At 40.7% G+C, this 9,676-nt stretch overlaps 3 protein-coding genes and 1 long non-coding RNA gene across 5 annotated transcripts; 2 read left to right on the forward strand and 2 right to left on the reverse strand.

The window, feature by feature from the left end:
• The first annotated feature begins 378 nt into the window (after positions 1-378).
• Positions 379-1,515, forward strand: LOC130506943 (uncharacterized). Its single transcript, XR_008942174.1, has 3 exons — positions 379-646; positions 1,019-1,130; positions 1,226-1,515. It is a non-coding gene; the product is annotated as an uncharacterized LOC130506943 (long non-coding RNA).
• A 415-nt stretch (positions 1,516-1,930) lies between these two features.
• LOC130506942 (uncharacterized) lies at positions 1,931-3,156 on the reverse strand. 2 transcript variants are annotated; one of them, XR_008942173.1, is made up of 4 exons: positions 2,826-3,153; positions 2,671-2,732; positions 2,556-2,594; positions 1,931-2,296 (listed from the first exon to the last, which is right to left on the reverse strand). XR_008942173.1 is itself a non-coding variant. In XM_057001639.1 (4 exons), exons 1-4 carry the CDS (start codon positions 2,898-2,900, stop codon positions 2,243-2,245), a joined length of 354 nt encoding a protein of 117 aa, XP_056857619.1. In that variant the 5' UTR covers positions 2,901-3,156; the 3' UTR covers positions 1,931-2,242. The 2 variants fall into 2 exon arrangements, 1 of the variants encoding a protein (XP_056857619.1); XM_057001639.1 differs by having other exon boundaries at positions 1,931-2,420; positions 2,826-3,156.
• A 21-nt stretch (positions 3,157-3,177) lies between these two features.
• LOC130506941 (uncharacterized) lies at positions 3,178-5,701 on the forward strand. The gene is made up of 3 exons (XM_057001638.1): positions 3,178-3,643; positions 3,725-5,298; positions 5,416-5,701. Exons 1-3 carry the CDS (start codon positions 3,332-3,334, stop codon positions 5,564-5,566), a joined length of 2,037 nt encoding a protein of 678 aa, XP_056857618.1. The 5' UTR covers positions 3,178-3,331; the 3' UTR covers positions 5,567-5,701.
• Positions 5,702-5,828: 127 nt separating this feature from the next.
• LOC130506940 (DNA repair protein RAD16-like) lies at positions 5,829-9,552 on the reverse strand (the record flags this gene model as incomplete). Its single annotated transcript, XM_057001637.1, has 14 exons — positions 5,829-6,055; positions 6,158-6,238; positions 6,322-6,410; positions 6,508-6,660; positions 6,751-6,855; positions 6,941-7,171; positions 7,268-7,390; positions 7,471-7,540; positions 7,648-7,733; positions 7,816-7,968; positions 8,056-8,119; positions 8,203-8,276; positions 8,373-8,495; positions 8,573-9,552. Coding segments are annotated over 14 exons (2,405 nt in total), but the record flags the coding sequence as incomplete, so codon positions are not given.
• Positions 9,553-9,676: the final 124 nt, after the last annotated feature.

Genomic DNA, 9,676 nt, shown 5'->3' on the forward strand with positions numbered 1-9,676 from the left:
TGTAATTTTATTTTATTTTTTATAACAACTGATGTTGTAATTTTTTCTTTTGACAACACTGATGTTGTAATTTTAATATCCGTCAGAAATATCATTTTCATATGCTTTAACCGAGACAATCCCACCTGAAATTATCAATTACAAAACAGCACCAAGGTAGCTATACACACTGTTACGGAGCTAATGAAATATTTGAATCCATGGAGTAAGACGAGCTTCCTGGAATCCTGGAATATGAATCCAAGTCACAATGTAAGCTTATTATAAGAGCACTTTTATCGGGCGTATTTAACCCGTCTCTACTGTATTTATCATTAAAAAGAAAATGAAAAAGAAAAAAAATAGATTGAGACGTTTTTTATTTGGAGTCAAAGAAGAAACGTATACGGGACACGTGTGAACAAATTGAGAGGAGAGAGGAGGAGCATGGTTTCGTGCTCTGGTTCTGTTCTCTCTCTTTCTCCCTCACGAAGAACGGTGATTTTCTCTGGTGCTTCCACCGTTGTTCAACTTTCTTCTAAGAAACCGGAGATTTCCGACGGAGTTATGTCTCCTGCCTGCCTTCATCCACGCCGCCGGAGATTTCCTCTGACTGCCTTCACCCGCTCTGCCGCTTCTTCCGTACCGAGACTCTCTTCACAATCAGGTAATCATCGAAGTTGAGAACTTGATATAATGGGCTGATTCCTGGTTGAATTCATTAGGGTTTTGCTTCATTTGGTTGATAGCTTTTAAAGATTGGACCTTTAGCTATGTGGATGCTTTGTCTGTGAATCTTTGTGTAGCTTTTGTTGAGAAAAGTTGGATGATTTTTTTTCCGATGCAAAATGGTACTATGGGTGTTCTTAAAGGCAAGTTTTTTGATTATATTGTGACTGATTGTTCTGTAAATTTGGTTGCTTTGGATTATGTTTGAATGAATACTTTCACAGCCCTGTGAATTTTGATTGATGTTGATTCTTTGCTCAGCTTGCCATTTATCACGGCCACAGCTGATCTTTTAACTTCTGTCTTACAGAATGAAACCCATCTCCACAAAAAATCTCAACAAAGCTCAACAACGATGCAAAGCAGCTTCAAGACCATTCCTTTCAACCCTGACTTCTACTCCCAAGCTTCTTTCTTCTTCAGTTACACACATCTCCTTTCTATCTTCTATTATTCAAAGCTTTGACAAGTACAAGAAAATAATAAAAGAACCAATCTTTTTGTACGTTTGAAACAGAGGAGATAGTTGTCCTGAGGTGGCTCTGTGTATTTTATTGCATTGCTCAGGCTTCTCGGAATCACCTGCAACACACAAGGCTCATCGCACAAAGAGTACAATGCAAAACAGGTTAGGATGATCAATGCTTGTCTTAAAAATGTGCTTGTTCTCTTGTTCTGATTATGTTCAAGTTCTTGTGCTTTGTCTTGTTCTGTTTCAGTAACGAGAATGATATGCTTCATGTTTTTGGTTGTGGTTACTGATTCATGTTCTTGCTTATGGTTATTGATTCAAGTTTTTGTTCTTCATTTTTTTTAAAAAACTCTAAAATAAGAGACTTGCAATGGAGGTCACCTAATCTCAATGTCTTTAACTAGGTCTCTTATTCTACTTTTCCTCTTAAATACCATTAAACAAAGAATAAGAAACACAATCACCATCTCCAGGATAATGATGCTCTAAGAGCATCCTCATTAGTGAACCCCATCTTGGGGTTCATAAATTTTTTTTAATATATTTTGATGGGACCATGAATAGTGATGAACCTCTATCTATTATGCTTTTTGCATTGGTGAACCTGAATAAAAAGTTCTTAGGAATAAAAGTAACAACAAACTAATCAACAATGTTTTTACAAGCACCACAACCTAGAACTAATCCCATACGTAACAAAACCTGAATTTCTGTTTCAAAGAAATAACAAAGGCGAGCTAGAGCTTAGTGTACAAAATAGGAAAAAGCATTGAACAACAACACATGAAATGAGTACAATTTTGATCACTTTCGAAGAGGTTTAAGGCAGAGCATCACCAGAATAATCACAAAACTCTGTTTTTACTACAGACAAACAAGCCAGCTATTATATGACGTAAAGAAGAATAAGGAATGCTTTGACCTTGAGCTTCAGCTACAATGGCCCTCCAATTCTCAGACCAAAGTCTACATATATTATTATGCTACTTGCTGCTATTTTCTTGTCTGCTGCTATATTCCTTCTCCAAGAATCCAAAACCATCTTTAGCCGATCCTGCAGATTCACCAGGATGTCCATATTATGCTTTCCTGCAGATTCACCAGGATGTTTTTTGCCTGCATAAAACGTAAAATCAATTGCAATACTCTCTCGCACTGAAGAACGAGAACCCCACTAACAACAAACTCTCCAACTGAATCCGGCAAATCAAGGCCACTAAACTCGAGCCCTTGGATTGCACTAGTTAAGGAAAGCATAATATGGACAAATACATACACACCAATCAATAAAATTAAAAACACAGTGAAATTGGCGTAATAAAACCAATCTCAAGCACACAAACTCACAACTCCTAAGAAGACATGAAACGTTTACCTCGTCAAACTCACAAACTGAGATTGGCCGACCACGAAACTGTGATGATGCATTAATTTTAATCAAACAAAAAGAAGTTTCAATCTTTCTAAATAAGAATCGGTTGTAAGGTAACCTTGATGACGCTCTTGAGGTGCTTGACGAGCTCCGAGTCTGGTGTGGGTTCATGAGAGTGGACTAAGTTCGATTCCAAACAACAACAAATCAGACTCTCTCTCCAAAAGCAGTCAAATTGAACTCACTATAAAGTGTGGAGGTGGGATGAATTACCGGGAGGATTGAAGAGAGCGGAACGGTTGACGGATATTGTTGTTCCGGCGGCGGTGGCGGCGGGATCTGACTCATCGACGGTGCTACTACTCGCCGAGGAAGGTGGATCTGGAGAGAGGGTTTTGAGAAGAAGGGAGGAGTCTTGGAAGAGAGAAGACGGTTAGGAGATGATGTTTGTGACGGAAGGAGAAGGCAGTGAATGATTGACACGTGGTTTGAACCCGTTTCATAAGTTCATCCATAAGGATCGGTTCAACGAATTAAAGCCATTTTTTATTTTTTTAAATCAATTCGGGCTTATGAACTTGAGCCCATGAACCCCATTACATCCTCTAATGGGGATGCTCTAACATTCACCATAAGAGACCTTGGTTATTATAAAGTTCACAATTTTTAGCTATAACTTCCAATCGTGACAATTTAGACCTCGTCTACAATCCAATCGGCTAGAGAGTGGAGAGAATCTCAGAATCTTCATTTCTCCCAAACCCTAGATTCCTCACGAAATGGCGACGGAGATCTCCTTGGATCTAATCAACCAACTTAAGCTCTCGCTTCGTAGGAACGCCAATCTCGATTCCTCTTCCCCCATCCTTCTTCCCACAGCTCCGGAGGCGATCTCGGAACTCGACGCCTCCTCGCCTCCTTACCTCCGTTGCCGGAGCTGCAAAGGAAAGCTTCTGCGAGGGATCGAGTCTCTGATCTGCGTTTTCTGCGGCGAGCAGCAACGGACGAGCGATAACGCTCCTGATCCGATCAAGTTCACCTCCACTTCCGCTTACAAATGGTTTCTCAGCTCTCTCAATCTAGATGGATCGGTAAAACATCTAGAAATACTTTTCAGTTCTGTTGTGTTATTGTAAAGATGGAGACTTTATGAAACGATTTTGCATCTGCAGGAGATGGTAGAGCCGTTAGAGGAAACGAATGTATCAAGAAGAGGAGGTAAGATACCTGTAGTGAAAGGAGTTGCTGCTTTGTCTGAGTTTCTTGATTTGGAAGTGCAATGGTCTGCTAGAGCTGAAACGAGTGATGGACTATCAGTACAGAATAAAAGCCCTCTGAATCTAGGAGGAATCAGTCTTGATGATCTTTCCAAAGTTGAGAGTAAACGGGAGGATGACGATGATTTTAAGGATCCACGTAGTCTTAGCTTGTTTGATAGTAGTGTCAAGAGCCAAGGAGTTGTTGAATCGCAGCAGAATGATAATGTTGGTTTGATTAAGGGAAAAGCTTCATCTGAAGGACGTGAGAGTCTTAGTTTGTTTGCGGGACAGGATAGTGATTCTTTAGCAGAGAAGGGAAATTTTGGGTTCTTTGAGGAAAAAGATTCTGAGAACTCTTTTAAAGAGGATAAGAACCTTAGTCTGTTTGATGGGAAAGATTCTCTGAGAACTAGTTCTTCTAGAAAAGATGATGATAGTTTTGGATTCTTTGAGGGTAGAGATGCTCAGGGAACAAGTTCTTCTAAAGAAGATGAGAGTTTTGGTTTCTTTGAAGGCAAATATGCTCAGAGGAATAGTACTTCGAACGAGGATGGTAATCTTGGTTTGTTTGAGGGTAAAGATGGTCAGAAAAATAGTTCTTTTAAAGAGGATGAAACCTTTGGTTTGTTTGAGGGAGTGCCATCATCAAATGATGGCCTCAAGTCTTTTGATGACAAGGTTGCTGCCTCTTCTTCTGATTGGGATTCTGACTTTCAATCTGTCTCCCAGGAAAAAAATACTGGCGATCCTTTTGTAAGTTCTCCAGTTGATTTCTCTGCTCATATGGATACTGTCTTTGGTTCCGGAAAACCAGCAGATTCTTCAACTGCATATGTTTCCAATGCTGGTGACTGGCTGCAAGATGATTTTTTTGGTAATGCTACTGGCAAGTCTCAGAACAACGACCAGACTGCCAATGATAAGAATGAGGGACAAGTTGTGGGAGGAAATGGAAGTCCATCCATGGATATTGATTGGATTGGAGAAGATCTATGGCAAACCAGTGAAAAGAAAGCCGTTGAGAAGACACCTACGGATGATAATGATGATGAAGATGACTGGAATGATTTTGCTAGCTCAGCTAACTCCAAGACTCCTAGTAATCTGCTTTCGAGAACCATGGAAAGTTCCCAAGAAGAGATATTTGATGGGATGTCACGTGTTAAGAACGACGTTAAAGAACAGAGCGAATATGAGAAGCAGAATACTGGTACAAGCATGATATCTGACATAGCCAAAGTTCAAGAAGATGATCTCTTTGGAAATTGGGATAGTTTCTCATCCTCAGCCGTTTTGCAAACACCTGTGCAGCCTCCCACAAGCCATGTGACTCCATCTCCTGAGCAGAATCAGGGGATGAACTTGTTGGAGGAAAGTAACCACCACAGAGACCTTGATTCTGGTTTGTTTTCGGAAAGTATTGGGGGCCACACCAACTCAGAGGAGGTCACAGCCATGCCTTCCGGAACCTCCTCAACCTCAGAGAGGTTTCTTATACTCTCCTAAACTTGTTGTTCTCTAATCTTTATACAGCAATATTCATTTCGTATTAACAAGAAGCTTCAGATGTAATAACATTGTGTTTTCTTTTGCTCTGTTTTCAGAACGGGTGATCCTGATGTTCAAGATCAAGTAACAACTGATTCCCGCAAGTCAAAGAGTGATGTTGCGGAGGAGGTGATGTCACAGATGCATGATCTCTCGTTTATGCTCGAGACCAAACTCTCTGTGCCTCCAATCTCCAAGGCAGAGTAATATTATGACATATTGTACTATCTATCTATCTATCTCTCTTTCGCCTCTCCTGTTTTTTCTTGGGGCTCGAAGATTGTTTGTAATCACGAACATATTTTATTTTCAAGAAATCAGAAGATCCAACTTGCTTTTGCATTGTAGGCAACAAATGGTGTTACTCTAGTCTAGTGGTATCGTCCATTGATTGATTACGAATGCACCTACTGAGCCTCTTAGGTACTTGCATAACACTTGTGAGTTCTAGATTTCTAGTCTCTGGTCAAGGTTTCAAGTTCATTTTAGAAAAATACAGAGGAAGTCAACTGGTTTGTTCTTGATATAAGGTTTAGAAAAAAAAACAAAAAAAGAAACCATTTTGATTCCGTCTTATGATCTTACATACAAAAGAAAAAAGGTTTTTGTTCTAATAGATCAACTTAGGTGGTAAACAGAAACCTCATATCTTCTGCTGTCAACTTTCCTATGGCCTCCTGAGAACCACCAACGGTCCTGTAAGTGCACAAAGAGTGTGTTCATGACAACTTCTTATTAATAGTAACAGTTTATATTCGGAAATAAAAAACAACACAAGTAGGGAGAATCTTTACTTACCCTTCAAACACAAGTTCCTTCTTGTTTTGAAGCTTCAGAATCTTTTCCTCCACTGTGTTCTCTATTATGAATCTCACAACCCTGTAACTTTCACACACAATCACAAACGTATCCAATATCTATTCTCACCAACCAACGACATAGAAGAAGAACTAGAGTGTAACCTGATTGGCTTGTACTGCCCGATCCTATGAATTCTGTCTTGTGCTTGCCTCTCAACCGCTGGGTTCCACCACGGGTCCATCATGAACACCTAACATAGTTTTTTTTCCACAGACGACAACAAAACGTTATAACAAGCTTTTCAATAAGTGTTCATCTCCATAGTTGCTGTTAACTAGACACTTTACATGTGAAGCGACTGTTAAGTTGAGAGCAACCCCTCCAGCTTTCAAACTCATCAAGAAAACTTTGCAATCCGGATCTTCCCTGAATTTGTTGATAGCAACATCTCTAGCTGCCATCGACATGCTTCCCACCAGCTGGGTGCAACCAACCCCACACTGAAAAAGAAAGAGTGTGTTTCATTTCTAATCAAAAACTAATGAACATATTCGTGTACCATAGTGTGTGTTGCTCTCTTTATATTTTACCTTCCCGAGTGTGTAATTGATCAGATCCAAGAATGATGTGAACTGGCTGAAAACTATTGCCTTAGCAGACCCATCTCTTTCCACCATGAGCCTTATTTCTTCCCTCTGCAGTATACACACATGATTACTTAACAGGGTGGAGACAATCAGCTGAAAATATAAATAAGATTCATAGAGCACACACACATACCAAGGCCTCTATCTTTGTACTAGTCTGAAAATCATCGAGCTTGATTCGGTTTAAGATGCTTGAGGCTCTAAATCCTTTAATCGTTGTCTTGTTTGCCTTCTGCTCAATGCCAGCTTTAGCAGTCCAATCCATAGTCAGTAGTGTTGAGCATGTTGGACAGCTGACTTGTCCCAGGGATGCAGAGAAATCAATCAGACAAGCTTTACAGAACACATGTTCACAGGAAGTCACCTTCAAAAGTCAAAAATAACCAAAGAAAAAATATTACATCAAACAATATAGAAATCTCACAGATTCCTGAACAAAAAAATTGATTGATACACTTACAACATTGTCCTCAGCCGGTTCGTGGCAGAGACCACATTCATGCTCCTTTTTGTTATCATCATTCAAGTTAGCATTAGCACCTCCAGAACTGGAATACACCACGAGGTATGGATGATCAACAGCCTGCCAAAAAAAAAAAAATTGCATCACTAAACCTACAATCTTTATCATCCAGAAAGTGAACTGTAGATGCCACCACACACCTGTCTCAGACGGGTGAGAAGATCAAATATATGAGCAAAGTTATTCATAATTGTCCCAGCCTCGATATACCTGCATACAGAAATGCCACACACATGGCAGAGTCATGTTACATGATGAAACCAAGGAGCAAAAAGACATTAGAAGAAAACCATATAAGATTAGAAAGGGTACTTAACGTATTGAATTGGGCTTGGCTGTTTTGGTACAGTGACTCATAGTAATCAGACTCTTTTACATCTAGGGTATCCCGCCTCAGAGTGATCTACATGAAAATAAAAAAAAAACTTATAAGCAACTACATTAGGCAAGAGAGGCAAGAGAGAGAGACAAGATAGCAAACATACGATTCTAGGAGGAAGGGCAAGATCAGCTGCCCGGCCCAGTTTAGTACGTCTTAGGAGTATGTCTTTCAGAACTTTGTCTTTAAGCAATATCATGGCTCTCTTCCCCCGCTCCTCGTTTCCATAAGCTGGCTCTGTTATTGGGTTCGCCACATTCTATAGCAAAAGATGGTAAACAACAACAAAAATCATTAGGACAAGACTAGTATAAACATTGTGTTTAAGCAATATCATGGACAGAACCTTGTTCCACCAACAGAAATGCCGAACTGCATTATGAGGGCAGCTGTGACAGTCTGCATGCGTACTGCAAACACCAAAAAGGAGATCGATCAAACAGAGCATTATAGAGAGCTTATGAAACAGAAGAAAGTGTGGTAAAGTTTTTACGTGTAGTCAAGAATTCTACAGTCACAGTCCTTGCAGAAGTAATAAGAGTATGGACTAATCTGCAGGAAGCGAATCTGATAACAAAACAAAAAAGAAAAAAAAATAGTCAAAGATCAGAAGACGTTAACGATATAATGTGCAAGTGGCTATATTATAGATTAAAAACTAACCAGAGAGTAAAGCTCTCCAACACGATTCTGGAGAGGAGTACCACTCAAAGCCCATCTATAAGTAGCCTCCAAAGCAAAAACAGCTCTCGCAGTGTTGCTTCGTCTCTCTTTGATGTAATGAGCCTGTTTTATTATTATGTACAAATGTAAATAAAAAACTAACAAAAGAGACATATATGTCTTTGGTAGTTACTACTGACCTCATCCAAGATGACCCGGTTCCATTTAATAGAGTACAAAACAGACTTCTTTCTATTCACTGAATCTTCTTCCTCTAGTGTTTGTTTTTTACTCTTCTTCTTAGACCGCTTCACCTTGCTACTACCCTCTTGAGCCTCCTCCTCGGCTTGCTTTCTTAGCATGACAGCAATAGGGTTCGTATTGATCATCTTACCACCATGTTTATTCGCTTTCTCAGACGATGGCCCACAAATATAAGCATGATGCGCCACAAGCCTGTTCGGAAGAAACCACTTGCTGCAGTACTCGCACTGCTTCTTGCCAGGCACCACGCACTTCCTGAACTCGTTCTCCACCGTGGAGTACGTCGTCAGCACGAAGTCGTACTTCTTGAACTCGTTGCCGTTCTTCTCCCTCTTTGCACCGTGGTAGACAAGGACCCTGGTGCTTCCCTTGGATGTGAAACGCTCGATCTCGCTCAGCCACTGAGAGACGGCGACGAGGGGACAGAGCACGAGCGTGCACCCGACGGCTTTCTTGGAACTAGCTCTGTCGACTTCGCGTTGCGCGAGGACGAGTGAGATGGCTTGTACTGTTTTCCCCATCCCCATCTCGTCAGCTAGTATGCCTCCCGAGACTGATCGTTCTTGTTTCGTTGCCCACGCTAGAAACTCACGTTGGTACCTTAGGAGCGGCATGATCAGATCACGAGGCGGCTCGGCGGTTTCAGCGATGGTGGCGGCGTTCTGCTGGTGGTCCAAGTCGACGTCATCTTTCATGTGCTCGTCCACCCATTTCTCGTCTTCTTTTTCCCAAATCTCCCACAGGAGCTTGCCTTTCTCTCTCGTTACTTGATAGCTTTTCCTTTTAGTGCCTCTTGGTTGGTGGTTTGCATTTGGCAAAGGTACATGGAAAGCAACAGGGATAGCAAGAACAGGTGCAGGGGCAGGTAAATCATCATTACCATCATCATCATCATCATCATGCTCCTCATCCGAAACTGTTCCCCAAGAATTAGTTTAACATGATAACAACCAACATAAGTATATACTATATACTACAAAACAGAGACATAGTGTAATTTATATACCATGCAAACAACTCATCATCACAGAAAAGAAGTT

Source organism: Raphanus sativus, unplaced genomic scaffold (assembly GCF_000801105.2).
Source record: "Raphanus sativus cultivar WK10039 unplaced genomic scaffold, ASM80110v3 Scaffold3806, whole genome shotgun sequence".
NCBI classification, from domain to species: Eukaryota; Viridiplantae; Streptophyta; class Magnoliopsida; order Brassicales; family Brassicaceae; genus Raphanus; species Raphanus sativus.

Excerpts from the sequence above, each read along its gene's own strand:
- LOC130506942 (XM_057001639.1), bottom strand. The coding sequence starts at position 2,900 with ATGAGTCAGATCCCGCCGCCACCGCCGCCGGAACAACAATATCCGTCA. Across the intron at positions 2,595-2,670 it reads ACCTCAAGAGCGTCATCAAG|TTTCGTGGTCGGCCAATCTC; the intron begins GTTACCTTACAA and ends GCATCATCACAG. Across the intron at positions 2,421-2,555 it reads CAGTTTGTGAGTTTGACGAG|TGCAATCCAAGGGCTCGAGT; the intron begins GTAAACGTTTCA and ends TTCCTTAACTAG.
- LOC130506941 (XM_057001638.1), top strand. The coding sequence starts at position 3,332 with ATGGCGACGGAGATCTCCTTGGATCTAATCAACCAACTTAAGCTCTCG. Across the intron at positions 3,644-3,724 it reads CTCTCAATCTAGATGGATCG|GAGATGGTAGAGCCGTTAGA; the intron begins GTAAAACATCTA and ends TTGCATCTGCAG. Across the intron at positions 5,299-5,415 it reads ACCTCCTCAACCTCAGAGAG|AACGGGTGATCCTGATGTTC; the intron begins GTTTCTTATACT and ends CTCTGTTTTCAG.